The sequence below is a fragment of the Camelus bactrianus genome, chromosome 7, assembly GCF_048773025.1.
Source record: "Camelus bactrianus isolate YW-2024 breed Bactrian camel chromosome 7, ASM4877302v1, whole genome shotgun sequence".
In the NCBI taxonomy this organism is placed as follows: domain Eukaryota; kingdom Metazoa; phylum Chordata; class Mammalia; order Artiodactyla; family Camelidae; genus Camelus; species Camelus bactrianus.
The window spans coordinates 51,601,714-51,619,178 of record NC_133545.1 but is presented as its reverse complement, the minus strand read 5'-3'; the positions used below and the strand labels follow the sequence as shown (position 1 = coordinate 51,619,178).

Sequence of the window (17,465 nt, the reverse complement as noted above, 5' to 3'; positions counted from 1 at the left end):
TGAACAATAATGAAAGCAAAGATGACTGATAATCTTTATGAGAATATATTAAAAGACATTTAAAAGTAAATTTGAGTTCAAAGATAGGAAATTCTTATAAATAATTGCATACAACATTCTTATAAGAAATATAATCCTCTCAAATAATGAAATAAAAGAAAAACTTTGCACAAAAAAATCTAGCCTGCCAGATTTGTTTTATTTGGATTCCAGCATTTTATTTGGAAATAAATTCTCATCATTACAGGACAAAAACAAAAACACATTCACAGAGATTACCTAAGAAGACTGTGGTTTACAATGGTATTCCTCTGGATATTATATGTCTCATTTTTTAAAAAAGTCTTATGAATTTTAGGAAATGAAAGCTTGGGGAAGTTTGTCTAATTATTATGGAAGAAACCTTTGGTTTTGTTCTTCAGGTTCTTAATAATCAATAATGAAGGGACTTTCTGATTTACAATGATTATTTTTATCCCAATAAACAATTTCATGCACACCCCTTTATAGTATGATACCTTTTTCATTTTTTACTAGTTATGTGGTGTATAGAAGGAATAAAGTGGATATTTTACAAGGGAAACAAAACAGATTTATTTAATCAAAGAGTAAAAGAAATCCTTGTTTTCAACTAGGTATATTTTAGACATACGATTTTTAGAGAACACAGAGCAGTTTTCAATAACTCATAACATTAGTTAAGTTGCTTACAACAGTGACTCAAAAAAGTCGTTAAAGGAAGATTGTAAATTAATCAATAAATGCTATATTTTAATATGCTTGACCTTTAAACACTGTAAGATTAAATGACACTAGGCTTCTCAGTACTTATTCTTCTGCCCTTCTAGACAAAATAACCAGTTGTCATGTTCTGCAGTTTGGTATGTTGCTCATTTCTAGGGTGTATAAACATCAAAAGATCAGCTTAAGTAATAGAAGAGGAATACTGAATGTAGATGAACTACAAGGGACTCAAAATTCAAGTTAAGTCTAAAGGCAAACTATGTTAGACTCATGAGGACCTATCTTGTTTGCTGAGAAGCGAGATTCAGAATCTTCAGTTAACTCAGAGATCGGTCCGGCAACGTCCACTTTCACATCATCCACTAGAGGCCAAGAATTAAAATAATAATAACAACAACAACAACAACAACAAAACTACAACAACAATAACAACAACAACAACTTTCATAGGTCTTGACAGAGGATCGCCCAACATGCTAGGCCACCCAACGAGTATCATGTGATGGTAATGAACAACTCTAAAATAGGGCTTGTATGCCAAGTTGTATGGTGCTTATAAAGGCATAGGAAGAAGTCACTATGCCACACTGAACTATGCAAACCCATGGATTGGAGATCTGAAAGGAATACCGAATTTGTGTGGTTTTAAACTGCTTTCCTTACAGTTCTCTGCATTTTAGAAAAATAGCTTGACAAATGGAGGGACAAATACGTAAAGGTTTTCTCCAGCACCAAAAAATTGACAAAATTAAATTTTCATTAAATAAACAAAAACAAACCAAAAAATTGTATATAAATTTGAGTTAAGAAATAATCATCCTAATTTTAAACTGCTAGTCACCTCTTTTCAAGAGCCACTCAGAAACTTAATACCTGAAATGGCATTTAAAATACAATCTCTTATCATTTGAAAGAGGGAGAGGAAGACATTAAAAAAAAAAAAAAAGTAGTTCCACTTTTGGAAACTAAAACTAAAACATAATCTTTTAAAACTGTGAATAAACATAAAACAGAGTTTTTGTTATTTAAATATAGTACCTATTAAAATTTTTTTTCCAGTTACAAAACAGTACCAAGCATAGCCTCCAGCCCCATTTACTCAGGGGCCATCTATGTAATGTACAATTTATCTGAAAATAGCTCATGTCTTTCATGTAACCCAACAGAGTCATTTAGAACTTCATTAAAAATAAACTCAGTGAATCAACCAGAGAGAGTAATCACCACAAACTTGAAGATAATGTGGGAGAGATGATAGCCAGGATAGGATGAGCTTTCAAGAATGGATTACAAGTGATGAGAATTACCACTGTAGACCCTTTGCCACCCCCAAAATACTATTGTAAATTCTAAGAACATCTTTAATGAAGAAATCAACTACTTTTTAATTTTATGAAGTTGACTGTCTAATGGGTGATAACTTAAGACTACAACAGAAAAACAAAACTTTAAAACAAGAATTCCTTATTTTAAAAATTTTGTGAAGTTGGATCAAGATGGTAGCCTGAGGACACATGCCCCACCTCCTTATTTTAAATCCCTACAAATGTGTACTGGTAATACTTGTGGGGTTAAATGCACTCCGGAAGGACACACATGCACACACAAATACATATCTGATGACACTAGAAAAGAAAGAATAATGCTACGATGTGACTAGAAATTTTAGAGTATTTCTAAGAAATACAAAAAGATGGAATCAGATTGGAAACAAAAACCATCGCCCAAAACATGCACAAGGTAGGGCTCCACAGCAGACAATTTTGGGTTGACTTAAGCTGAGAATGAACAAATTCCAGGAGCAGAAAAAGATCCTGGGCCAATCTTCAGGATGAGTATTCATTAACTATATTTTAAGAAGTCAACAGGATGGCCCACCCCTCATTCTCCACCTGCATCAAAGAACTGGCAATAAAGATGTTTACTCACAGCCTAAAGCAGATTATGTGGGTCCTTGGTCCAGAGAAATAACAATACTTTAGGTTGGTAGGAAACCTTAAAAAGAAAGGGTCCTCTACAGGAGAAACAAGCTAGCAGAAGTAAATGACATTTATACAGTAATAATAATATAAACACTGAAGGCTGTGTTAACTAAAAATTGTGATAATATGCATGCAATGTTATCTTACCACAATACATTGTGAAAAAGAAGTTTATTCTAGGATTTCAAGTTCGCTTTCAACATATAAAAATCTATTCTGATTTAACACATTATTAAATTAAAGAAAAACGTATTAGGAATTTTAACTAGATGCCAAAAAACATTTAGTACCAGTCAACAACTAACCCTGAGTAAGAAAACTAAAAGGAATTTTTAAAAAGTGAAAAGAAGAATCAGTGTTTTCATTAAGAATTTTCCTTAAAGTTAGAGAAAGCACAGGAATAACTGGCATAACCAGTAAAATCTGTCATCATACTGGGTTTCTTAGCCAGTGTAACAACACAAACATACATAAGAGGGTTAAACGTTGGAAAGTAAGACATAATCTATCTTACCTTTTAAGTATATAAAGTAATCATTTGAAAATACAAAAGAACTATTCATAGTGTTCAGCAAGTAGCCAGGAACAAGATTAATCCATAAAATTATGTAAGTTTTCCTATATAATAGCAAAAACAAATTGCAAAATTTAACATTTTAAAATATTTCACTCTATAAATCAACTGCACTTCAATAAAAAATAAAATTAAAAAATATACTCCACTCTACAAAATTTTATGGCTCTCAAAATACTGATAATAACCAGTTATAAAATGTAGTCTTTAAAAAATCACAATAGCAAAAATAAAAACCCATAAAATGGTCATAATTAAATCTTGAAAACTGTTATGTAAAGTACTGACATTTCTAAATTAAAATAGACTAATCAATAATAATTAGTAACTTCAACTTAAGTAAATTGACTCTACATGTGTAAGATGTTCAAAAAGAATAAATCACAAAAAACTACTATAATGTTAAATCTTATTCAGTAGGTTTACAATAGATAATATTAATTGCTTTAACTTGGATTTATTTTTGTTGTCTGATTAAACGTTAGATATCATGTTAGTTTTGGTCAAGATTTCAGTTAAAGGAATAATTTATGCAATTTTTGAGGCTGCCCTGTTCTTCAACTACAACTACAAATGAATTCGTTTTGCTACTCTTAAGTGTTATATGGGGAAATAACAGAGAAGTATTCTTACAAGTTTGTAAAAATTCTTCTCAGCTTCCCCTAAACATTACCAGTGACTAAGCATGCCATTTTTTTCTTTTCTTTTTCCAAAGTGATACATATAATGTTCAGAAAGCAAATCTATGGTTAGGGGATCAAAACTGTGTTTAAATGAGAAGTCTGCTAATCTGGATTGGAGCTAATCTGTGACTTTCACATGTGGTAAATCAGAAAAGAAGAGTTTCAAATGTAAAGAGTAATCAAAAGACAAAGCCGAAGAACTAAGTTTAGCAAGCAAGCCAGAATTTGGCCAGAACATAAAACATGGGAGTTCTTAGTGATAGAAAGAAAAATTATTCAGTAAACAAAAAGAAGAATCCATACTAGGTCCCTGCTTGTAAAACAGAAGAAAAAATTGGACCCAAATAACATAGCACCTTAATATGACCCTAATAGACTGAATTAAGAAAAAGCCAAATACCTTGCATTATAACAATTATGATAGTCATAGAAAATTTTTTAAAAGTTATATAAGCAAAGTTACCCAAACAAAATCAACAATTCATGATGATAAGATGCATTATTTTAGTTAAATTACTTTTAAATAAATTTGGAAAAAGATCTTAAAGTCATGTCCATCAGTCAATTAATAAAGCTTAATTTAGTCCCATCTCTTTAACAATTAAGTATATTAGAATGTAAAGTGTATTTTCTACAAGATGGTTAAGGTTTATCAGTTACTCAGCTGAGAACTTTGAGTATCTTCTCAATATAGAACGTCATTACATAAGAAATTATCATGTGATGAAACTGTAAAAGTGAATTAATAGACACTGTTCTATTTCTTCTGACCCTATTTTCTTTGATATTACAAAATTGTGATGAGTAATTGAGTAAAACTGGTGGCTCAGAGACATTAGAGTCTTTGTTACAGACGAGGATGACATCTTTTGAGCAACAGTTAAATAAATGAACTCACGGCTAAATTGCTGAAACTATGTTTATATTATTTGGCTACTACTGGCATCTAACTTTTATTCTTTGGATTTGTCAGTATAAAAAAGTTACCATGGCTGGGAATAAGATGAGTAAAAAAGAAAGGAAGAGGGTAAGGATAGCAGTGAGCAATCCATAGACATCAGAAAATAATTATTTTTACTTCACAAATAAATGCGTAATATATAAATTATTTTCAGTCTTATAGTATACTTATAAACAAGAAACACTGGTATATATTGCTTTAATTATTGTAGCTAAGCCATAAGATTAAAAGCATAAAAGGAAAGGATTCAAAGTTTTCACAACCATTCCAATTTTAATTAGTACTACCAAACCCATTATTTTTAGGGAAAAAAAATGACATTGATCCCTCTTGTCACATCACGTTAGGCTTTCCTATAATTATGTTCCTCCTTTATCTCTTTAATCTAACATCATTAGCCTATTTTCAGTCCTTTGGATTTGTTCTGTTCTGTCACAAGTTCTTCTTACATACTGTTTTCTCTCTCTAGAATATACTCTTTCTACCTTCACTTTCCCTCAGATCTCTGCTTAGGTGGGAAGGTGGCTTTTCATTTTCATTCATCTTCCTCAAGAAAGTCTTTCTTGGCATCCCTGCCAAGGTAAACCCATCCATCTTAGGCTCTCATTGTGTCTCTCCTTTTTAACTCTCATCTCTGCTCCAACTTTATGTTTATTAGTGAGATTTTCTCCTGGCCTGAAGTTCCATGTTACGATACCAGGTACCATGTAACCTTGTCTGTGTTCAGCATTACACCCTCAGTGTCTGTCATGATACCCAAGCCACAGAAGATGCCAATACATACTTGTAGAGAGAAGTTCATATTTTTAATAAATAAATGTGAAAAAAGAAATCCAGTTTTTTGGCCCTAGTTGTTGATCAACTTCTGCAATTCTGTCAGAATGTAACTTTTTATTTTTTTCCTATTTTAAATTTACATTTCATCTCCCTACCACCCTTTCCCCTTTCTCCTTAATATCCAGTTTAATGACCAGGAAGGAGATTTCTGTCTGAGAGTTCCAACCATTCCAATATTCTGATATATCACTGTTGCAACTGTCAGGACCCATTCTTTCCTGGTTGATGACCTAGCTTCACATATGACCTGGGAAAAGAATGTGAACGTACATAATCAAATAAATAAATAACTATTGAATTAAAAAAAGTTGTCCACAAACTACCTCAGATCATCTCAGATTCTACCTATAGCATGTGTGTAACACCCCTCAGAAAATCAGCCATCCTGATCAAATTCTTGAGAGGAGTTATGTGCAATATAATAGTGGGGTCAATATAATATTAAATATAATAGATTTATTGTATTTCTGGTCATTGGAAATGGATGATAAGCTGTTACGAAAACAGAAGAATTCATGATTTATGTTTTTTAATGGTGCGTATTGGATATTTTCTAGGCAAAGGAAGCAAGAGAGAAAGAGAAAGAGAGAAAAGGGTCCCTTTAATTAAAGCCTCCAGAAAGTCTTCAGTTACAGAAATGATTTGTTATTCAAAATAAAACTGGGTTTCTGAAGTGAGGGGGAGGTGGGCACCTAGCAGACTCCGTCTTGCATGCTATAGAGAATTAAACAAGTCAACAAAAAGACAAATCCCATGACTGTCAACCCTTCCTTCTGTCCTACACAGCCTGTTCCTAAACTGAGCAACAGATTTCCAAAGGGCAAGTGTCAACCTCCTAACACCAAATCCAGCCCTTATTCTGCCAAGCTGCCATAACTGGGAAATTCCCTGAACCTTCTTTCTTCCTTTCGTACACGGCTGAGGAGAAAATTAATTTATGGGAGGTAAGTGACAAATCTCTGTATCCTACTTTTTTTTAAATTAGGTCCAAACTGAATAACATCAGGAAAATATTTCTAGGAATTTGAGATTTAAAGATGAGGAGGTTCCCTATTTTCAGAATGGAGTATATTTCCTGTTTTGGGTTCTTTTAGAGCCTGTTCAGCAAAAGCCATGTGTATTTACCTATTTAGCCTTTTTACTCTATAAATCTTCTTCCCAGGCTAAGATTCTGCCTTTTGTTTACTTTGTTTCTAGTGCTACCTTTTATCACCCAGCCATGTTCACTCCATTTCCATAGTTACTAAATCTCTATTGTATGTATGCATGGTGTTACACAGGAAACAGGGGGAGGGGTATACAGAAATGTCTTAACAGATAGTTCCTGTCAGAAAAAGATTTATAACCTCTATAGACTTTTTTATGGTGAAACATCTACCAAAAAGTTAAAGAATAATACAAAGGTTAATATCTTAATATTCTCTGATAATGCCTCAAAGGCTGCTTGAAACAAGCAGAAAATCAAGGAGAATTAGTGTCTCATTCTGCTCCTCAAATAGGTTAAGGCTTTCAGTTTTATATAAAAGGGATTCCACTGTCTATTAAATTATTTTTGCAAAATGGATTTCAGTGATATAAGCAATCTTTTAAAAACAAAGATAATAACAGATATGAGGAAACAAATGGTTTTAAGTCACATACAGGTAGTGACATAAACTCATTGGAACAACTGTCTCTTACCGTGATCAGCTAAGCCTTCCCAGGACTTGAGCTGGGACCTCAGAGGCACAGAGTGTAGAATTCTCTGAAACCAAAGCAAGGTGAATGCTACGAAGACACTGGGGGCCTAAAATACGTGCCGTGTCCTGTGAAGGTACTACCCTGACTAACAAAGGCAACAGAAGTCCCCATGGTAACAGGGTTGGAATATATCAGTTGTACAAGCTTGAAACCAAGGTAGATAATTTAGATTGTATACTCAAGATAATATCCCTGAAGATGCCTCATCAGGTGATTTATGCAACAAAAGTACTATTTTATAAAGAATCATCTGAATGAGAACTGATCAAAGAAGGATGAGAGCAGGGTTTCTCAGTCTTAGCATCACTGGCACTTTGGGCTGAATAACTGTTACAGGGAGACCGTCCTGTGCTTCGAACGATGTTTATCATCATTCACAGCCTCCACTCACTACATGCCCACCGGACCACACCCTCAGTTGTGACAACGCAAAACGTCTCCAGATTTTCCCAAATCTCCCCTGGGGGTAAAAGTGCTTCTGGTGGAGAAACACTGGATTAGAGGTAGGGAGAGTAATTATTTTTAGGTATGAAGTGAGAGGGACCATGAGTAAAGTGATGGAAACTAGATCTATACAGGTCTTACATCCATAACGAAGAAAGCATATACAGAATTCCCCTATTGATTCAAGTTTCTAGTCTTTGTAATGGAAAAATAATCTTCAAAACAGGGATATTATAAAAGAAAGCAGGGGGAGGGTACAGCTCAGTGGTAGAGTGCGTGCTTAGCATGCACAAGGTCTTGGGTTCAATCCCCAGTACCTCCATAAATGAATAAATAAATAAACCTAATTACCTACCTCCCCCGCAAAAAAAAATTTTTAGAAGGAAGCATGTTTTAATGAGGTGAGATAACATGTGGAAAAAGAGACATTGGTGGATGATCTCTTCATGTGAAACTTAATCCTACAGAGAATAACAACCAATAACTATAAAAAGCCCTTTCTGAAGTTCGAACACACAGATAAAAAGAAAAATGTAAGTAAATAACACAGAAATGACCTGAAAAGACAGGCAATCTGGTTACTCCTAAACTGGCTTTAGTAAACTGTGATTGAATTGCAGCCAGATCACATACAGATTTATCCCGAATATTAGAAATATTCCTAAAAATATGCACAAAATTAAATCTAAGCATAAAGCAAAGGTACCATGAGAAGTTCCATATCTAAGTGAATACTGGATCTAACTTTTCTGAAAAGTAAAGAATGATTTTATAGTTTCCTCACTTACTCATACACCTGTTTTGAAGTCTGAGTTCTTACATTTCCCTAGAAGTGGAACACACTAGTGACTAAATAAATACCGCTGAGTGTCCTTGGCCTAGATCTCAGATCCACTTTACTCCAATACACCTAAGCAAAGATGAAGAATTTTCTGCCTTTTGGTGATCAGGTTTTCATCACTGTTGTTAGGTACTTGTGGAAATGCTCCCAACAAAACAGAAAATCTGTAAATGGATGTTTTAAACAGGCATAATTTCAAATGCACAGCCAGAAGGTTTTAATAAATCTAAACAAGAACAGTGTTGAGCAGAAGGTTAATATATACCTCTGTAAAGACCCCTGGTTGACTGGTCCTTAAATATTTTGTGGTTAGTTAAGATTTTATTATATAAACTATATATTGAGCTTTATGCCTTGTAATTATGTTAAGTGTTATTTGTGAAAGTTCCTTCAACTTATTTGGAATTTTGCTTCCTCGGCTGGCAGCAATTACAGATTCAAAGACCACCAGAAAAAATTCTCCAGCCCCTTTTAGGATCCACAAGCTTGTTATGAACACTTAAGTAATCGTACAGGAACATTACACTTCGGTAATAAACAATGCCAGAGGGAAGGTTATCTTTTTCCATTAAACACAAAAAATTCCTGCTCATAAACAATTCAAAGACCAGAAGAGAAATGATAATTCGACCAACATATGCAACTGTATCTGAAATCAGAGCCACTCTCTGCAGGATTTGAACTTGGAAAGTAACAGCTTACACAAATGAGTGACTGCTTCTTGCCTAGTCAGTACATTCATCTAACAAAGCAATTTCCTTATGAGCAACCACAAACATTTTTGGCTTCAGTTGTTAATCTCCCATGAAAAACTATTTCCATACTATTTTTAACTTGTATATGGTAATGATTATCTGTTTATCTCTGAAGCATGAAAACTCGTACACTGCCCTTTATAGTGTATTTAAGCACCATTTTCCTTTCCATGTTCTTCACTTCCATGTATTCACATCTTCCTCCCAGAACAAGTGGAGAAGCACACTGCTTTTTTTTTAATTGACTCCTATTTCTCTCCCAAGTTCTCACAGTATTGGGTCTACTTTTCAATAGATGTCTAATTTTATCTTCTTAGATAATTGTGTGATACTTGAAGCTAATTAATATGGGAGAGCAGATTATATGTCAAATGAAATTCATAATTCACCTTGACCACACATGTATAAAATTAAGTGTTAAATATTTTATTAAGTTAGAAATTGGTATTAAAAAATAAGAATCCTTTCAAGATAATTAAATATGTATTTGAAGATTTCTTGCACGCCTTTTACCTAGTGTTTTACAGTAATTCATTTAATCACTTAATAATCATGACATGGATATTATTTTATCTTTACAGATAAGAAAAATGTATTAAGAAAACTTAAGCATCTCATCCAAGTTTACAGAGCAAATAAGTGATGATCCCAAGTATTAAATCCAGTTCCATCTGAATTTCAAAAATAACTTTTTTCAATGATTCTATGCTCTATCCTTTCTGAAGTTCAAGGACTCAATTACCAATGAGGCTGACTTCAAATATGTAGAACTTAAAGAGAGCTAGAAATTAATGCAAACAACTGCTAAGCAACACATGGTCTTTATTTTTAAGGAACTCACAGTTTAGTGTTGGAGACACTTTTATTTCTGTAGGTGTCTTTTAGAGCTAGCTGCCGCTACTGAATGAAATACATGGAAGAACAGCACTGCACATAGAAGGTTTCATGGTAGAAAAGAGCCATCCACTGTTTAGTAAGGTGGAGTGAGAGGAGGGTAGTGGAATACATAGATAATAACTTATAATACTGTATTATTATTACATATAATTATCATATTAATATAATATATTCAAATATACTGTTAATGATAAATATTTATTATAATAGTCATATATATTATATGTTTATATAATGTACATATTCATATATGTACATATTTATATATGGTACATGTTCCCATTACCCCCTCCTCCTCACCTCAGTAAACAATGGAAGTCTCCTTTCTTCCATGAAACCTTCTCTGTGAAATGCTAATGTTCCATATATTTGATAATGCACACTACATATTACACATATGTATATATCATATACACCTACACATTATATATCTTAATATATGTATACATGTATGTTTATACATATTTTTTTTTACATATATATTACTTGAAAATTTGTGTCCAGATCACAACTACAAAGGCATTCCCTGTCTGAGAGCTCTGAGCCCTACAATTTGGGCCAAGTTTGAATTTACTAAGATAATCTCTTGAAACACTGTATTATAGAAAATAACATTGTTAGCCGATAGTGAGACCCCTAAATTAGGAGACCCACCAAAGTGTGGGTCCTTGCCTGCTGGCTGGAAATAATTCATAGCTGAGGCAGAAGGGCAGAGCAAAACTGCTTTTACTTCTCAAAAGAGGAAAAAGAAGCAAAATGCTTGAGCGAGGAAAAGGCGCTGGAGCAGGGAGCCACCAGCCAAGCTGGTCGGTAGGGACAGCTCCGTCCCAAGTCGGGCCATGTGGACTTTTATGACAGAGTCCTGCCATTATGTCCTCCCTCTGGGTGTGATGGAGCCAATCAGTCCTGGGTGTGTGTGTGTGTGTGCATCATTTAGCATGCTAAAACATTACAATGAGCATATAATGAGGCTCAAGGTCCACTGGAAGTCAAATCCTCCACCATCTTGGACTCTGTCAGTCCCTTGCTTCTTCTCTGTAGCTGCCTCCTGAGACTTAGATAAGAGTAATTTGGTTTCTAGCCAAGGGAGGGTGCAAGGGTATGATCCTGGAGCCAACAGCCTTGATAACAAAAAGAAAAACAGCTTTTAACCAGAATGGCTGCAATCTAGTGGACCCAGCATTCCTGCAAAAAACCATCTCCAAAGATTCTGTTCAGCCATGAAAATTTTAAAGGGAAACGGGGGAGTAATCTCAGTTAATCATTGAAATAGGTGGTCAGGGTCGTAGCCATCCCCCATGCCTGCATGGTTGCCCTAATCAACTGCTTGAGCCTGCTCTTCTATGACCCAGGGAGGCCCGGGAGACGTCAGCTTTTCTATAAGCAAGACACAGGGGTTGGGCGGTGGCCCACAGGGTCCTGCTCCCTTTCAAGATTAAGGTACTGCTTTAGAAAGAAGAACTGAAATTCAACTCTAGTGATCTGTACCGCACCTTTTTCATGTGGTTAATCATTGGAAAGGAGTGAAAAGGATGGATGAAAAGAGATTTCTGCTCTTTATTAAATGTACTTCGGCATTTAAAAAATTGTTTTATAAAAAGTATAGGCTCATGTATTCACTTAATTTTTTAATGATAACACCAAAGATATGTGGCATTTAAAATTAAATACCCAAAGGATAGCTGACATTTAGAAATAGCTACACACACTCTTTTATTAGCATATGATTAAGAACACTATATCTTTCAATTTAATTTTTAATCATCTTATTCCAGTAAGAGGTTTAATTTTCCCTCCAACTTCAACTGACACTATACTTTAGTTTTCCACAAGGATATCCACTGCTTTGGTGATTCTATTTTTTTTTTTTCCATAAGCATTTCATACAGAAAAACAACTTGAAAATAAACCTAATGAATAATTCTAAGCCACATTTAAAGATAGATATGACCTTTCCTTTTTCATTACCATATTGTATGCAGTATACAAACAATCCATGATGAATTTGTAAATTGCATGCTTGCAATTACAGTCTTGCACAAAATATGAGCACTGATTGCTGATTAAACTAGTAATGCTTTATTAAAACTTTAGGAAAATATGCTGTAGAAAAAGCATTTCACAATGTAAGCATCTTCATTTTTGAAGTGACGAAAAATAGATAAATTTAAGACAACAATAAAACCAATATGCTGTAAAAGTAAGCACAGTTAACAGAACATAAACTATGTCAACTATTCCTGTAGATCTGACATAGTTCTCTAAATGAAATGCTTATAGCTGAAGACCTTTATGTGAAAACAAGATCATCCTTCCTCGAGAAAAATCTGTTTAATTACCCCCTACAATAATCTTTCAGACAAGAAAGAATCACCTGCAGCTTCAATATCTATAATTTCTCAAGAAAAAGATTTGGCTATGCAAGGGTAGAACTGAGGAAGATGCCATATCTTGAGGTGAGTGGGAAAAAGTTAAAATTAGCCTTGAGGATAGCCTGAGAAATAAAAAAATTTTTTAAAAACCTAAAGCACTTTCAAAAACTATTAACCAAGAATGTTTTAGAAACATTCAAGAGCTTTTAGGAGATCATCAGAAGGCATCCAAATTATACTGCAAGCCCACATTTACCTGTATTAACCTGTGTTTCATGTTTTATCTTACATCATTAGGTGTGTGAGCTCATTAGAACAGCAATCTTACACAAGCTCCAAAACATAAACACGAGGGGAAAATGGGATTTAATGACCCAAATATACTTTTCTAGTTTTAAAAGTCTCTACATAGTATGAAATCGTTTTAAAAAATAGAGTCTCCCTTAAAATTATGGTGTACTTGGATGAATGATAGAGAATAAGAGTCATGAAGTATTTACTAAACATTTTAAGGGACAGACCTATCCACTCTGTAAGTAACTCACTTCATAAGAAGCAGCCATAAGGCTATTAACTGAGGAAGAGTCAGTGTGGAGCACTGGAAGGAGGAAGAAGGGACATTCTAGCTGAAGGTCTGTGATGTAAAAACACTGTGACCTTCGGTATCTCATTTAGCTTCTCCAATATTCATTTCCTTTTCATCTGCCCAAGAGAGACAGCAAAACCTAACATGGCCACCCCGAACCTACCCTGTCCAAACCAGAACTTTTCTAAAGTTTAAACGTGAGTTATGAGAAAATCCGGATCAAATAAAACATTTTATGAAGTTAACTCTCACATGTACTTTTATCACTGATTCTCTTTATGCTACTGGGAGAGAAAATTAAATGGAAATACTACGTTATATCATGAGTTTTTTCTGAGCTAATAATATCAACACTAAAGTAATTAAAATATAATTGCAATATCAAAATCAGATGCTTTTTTTCTTTCTCTTGCAACTAGACTATACTTGCCTTCAGGTCCCTGGTGCCTGGCAGATAGTTGGCGCCTAACAAAAATTCATCAATAAAGGAAGGAAGAAATGCAAATTATATCTCTTTGTTATCCAGACTGAAATTTGGCTTAAGAGTTAATATAACTTAAATATTCCCAACATAGATATTGGCATAATTTTCTATTTTGGAATTCCAAGACTAACCATCTGTAGTTGCTGTGTTTTTCCAGAGCATAAAACCTGCTACCAAATACAGAGAAGTGCCATGGTTAAAGACTCAGTCCACTTAGCCAAAAAAAGAGAAAATGTATGTACTGTATTTATGATAGTTACTAACTTGCTATTACATGACCAGTTTTTAAGAAGTATTGTCTTGCTTCTTTTGTTCATAGAAGTTATTATGCAGAGACATAAAGCAATAACTATCAAGTTGAACTGCCTCAGCTGAAGAACCAGGGTGGAAGGGCAGCAGTGACTCTTTCTCTGGCCCGCTCTCTACCCACAGAAGCCCCAGACGGAGTATGTCAAACCTTTCTGTAGAGCACGGTTTAAAAAAAAGAAACCACAACCTTATATAAGCCTTTTATCTCAGTCTTGTAAGAACATCCTTTTCTAACTCATAGGGAAACATTCATGAGGTTTGAACATTTCCCAGCACTTCCTGGGTATATGTTTCAATACTTCAGGGCACATTTATAGTAAAATTCTGCCTCTTTTTTTTTTTTTACTTTAGCTTTTTTTCCCTTTTTGGGGGGTGGGGGTGGGGAGGTAATTAGGCTTATTTATTTATTTATTTATTTGTTTGTTTGTTTGTTTGTTTTAATGGAGGTTCTGGGGATTGAACCCAGGACCTTGTGCATGCTAAGCACACACTCTACCACTGAGCTACACCCTCCACCCAAATTCTGCCATTTTTAACAAAAAGAATGTTTTTTAACATTTGGAAGTCACTAGCTGCTGAAAACCATTCATCCGTTTATTTTTTAAACAACTAGTTGTTGAATACCCAGTATGCCTTCAGCACTAAAGACAGGTGTGAAATACTTCACAAAAAAAATGGACCCAATGCACAACATTTTGCATGTTAAAGCTTAAAACTGGTCAATGGATCTAAGGTTAAGAACCTTTCCTTAGCTGGTCCTCCCCACGCGGCCCATCAGCATCCTGTTTCCTGCATCTTCCTCCTTCCATGTCAGTTGGGATCTTACACCAGGGGTCAGCAAACTATGGCCCTCAGAAGCAGTCAAGACTATCTCCTGTTCTGCAGTTAATGTGCCACTGGAATGCGGCCATCCATTTACTTGCTGATTATCCAAGGCTGCTTTTGTGCTACCGTGGCCTCGTTAAATACCCACAAAAGCCCTATATCTTCTTTCATCTTTTATAAAAAAACAAAATTATTTTATAACAATTTAGAAGAAATAAAATATTTTGATACCAAGCTTTAATTATACAATTTCTTAAATATTTAATTAAGACTCTACATCTGAATTTAATGTAATATACCAAGAACGAACTTTTCTCTCTTTTTCTTCTCTAATTTATGTAAATGAGTTAAGAAAATAGACCCTAAATGAGCTAACAGCTGTACAGAACTTTTGATTTAGTTTTCTACAAAGATTAACAAATCTAAAATGTTAAACACAAGAGATTTAAGTGAGCTATGTAACTATGAATATTAAAACATTTCATTTTAATGGGCAAACTCAAAAGGCATCATATATATTCTGCCTTTCACTGTAATTCTTATCCTTCACAGGCTAGTAATTATCAGAGTGTTAGGAAGATTATTTATTTAACTATATTTGAAATTGCTCAGTAAGACATTAGTGAAGCATTTGTATGAGTAAAACAGACAAGCTTAGATCTTCCACTGAGGACGAAATATGCATGTACTCATCTACAAAGCTCAAACATTCAGCTTGTATATTAATTTAAATACCTGACCACACAGTATGGAAAGACTCCTAAACTTAAGAATAATGCTCTGTATTGTATCACAGAGACTGCATAGCAAGAGAAAGACTTTATACATTGAGATGCCAGGTCATTTAAATAGAAATGCTGATAGAACTGTTGGATTTTGAGCTAGTCTTTGATAATCAATTGTTCCAAGAGTCTCCGTTTCTTAAAGAAAAGTAAAATCCATGAGAAGAGTTTTCCCAGGTTTGTATTCACACACTAATATTTTAAATTTCCTTGACTATCTTCCTAGCCTACTCAAAATGCAACAGCTACGTTATGAATATGTACTAAATCTCCTCTTGAGAATAATGTATAATTCAAAATTCTATCCTGTGTTAAACGTTAATGAGGTTTTAAGCACTTTTGGATTTTAGCACATTAATGCATTATAAAGTCACCAGAGACAAAAGTAATGAATCTCAACCCCAGTTCACCTATAACTTAGTTTCTTCATGCTCAAACAAGGACTGTAATAAGATTTCACCAAGATAATTTAATGATAAATAAAAAATGCCTGAAATACATCAGGAAAAAATAGCAGTAAATATTTATAATTGGCTAGGCTTGGCAGTTTTTTACTCTATTTGATGCTCATGATAAAAAAAAAAAAAGCAAAAAACACCAATGTTGGGAAAAATTTTTTTAAAAAGATTCTTTATCTTGTAATTGGCTGAGTTAATGATTCCAAAGCACCGAGAACAGTGTGTGGCACATGGTAAGCAGTATACAAATCTGAATCAGGATCCTTACCATCACAACCATCGCAATCATCCCACCTTAAAAATAAACCAACCCAAACAAAACAAACTCATCTATAGACAGTTTTCCTCTCTAGGAGTGAAGCACTTGAAAGTAAAAGTGATTGAAATGTATGCTTATGGGTATTTAAAAGGTGAAAATTGCCACTATTCAGGAAAGATTTTATCATAAGACACCCAGGGAATTAAAAACTTCTCTTAGGCAACAATTTTGAGACTAAAGTCTGTAAAATACAAGGCTGGAAAAGTGTAGCAGAGACACCTATGGCCATGTATGAGATCCGTTTAAGTCGGGGGTAAATAAGATGGTAAGTATTTGTCCCCAGAAACAAGTTCATGGCTCCCTGAAGAGAATTACAAAAAGGGACTGGATTGGCAACATCGAACACTGAACATTTAATTCTGGTTGAAGTAATATTAATAAAGTCTATTTCTCTGACAGGTGAATGACTAGCCATGACTTCTGTAGTCAAATGCAGAGCACTAATGTAACTGTCATCACTCTCTCTTCATAGCAGTACAACACAGTGGTGTGGGTGATGCAATCAGGAGATAAGAGTCAGATATTTTAGCTGTGGGATACAGGACAGCTTTTAGAAAAGACATTGGAGGGACCACCTAGGAAACCATCCCAGCTCCTGCCAAGAGGCAGGCAGCACCTGCATTATAGTAACTGCAGGGAGAATGAAAAAATAAAGTGGGAGATGCCAAGATTACGGAAGAATTTGAATTCAGAGTATTTAGTTATTGGACACAAAGAATAAGCAGCAGTGATTACTAGATTTAGCTAACTAGAACAGTGACTCCCCCAACCAGCAGGCGTGTCAGCAAAATATAGTGGTTCAGAGTCCTTATCTGTAAATTTGTAATGAATATGGCTTCGTGGAAATACCATCACAATTTAAGAGACAGCAT

General features: G+C 34.4%; 1 protein-coding gene across 11 annotated transcripts in view; it reads right to left on the bottom strand.

Moving 5' to 3' along the window:
* The window catches only part of CRPPA (CDP-L-ribitol pyrophosphorylase A), a 358,292-nt gene that overhangs the window by 148,123 nt on the left and 192,704 nt on the right, over positions 1 to 17,465 (bottom strand). The window contains exon 10 of one of the 11 annotated variants that reach the window (XM_074367402.1): positions 2,622 to 3,344. The exons of the other annotated variants lie outside the window; for them this stretch is intronic. Within the exon in view, the coding sequence (XP_074223503.1) occupies positions 3,318 to 3,344 (27 nt within the window). The 3' untranslated portion in view covers positions 2,622 to 3,317. Of the gene's footprint in view, positions 1 to 2,621; positions 3,345 to 17,465 lie in introns of those variants that run through there. 11 annotated transcript variants of the gene reach the window in all.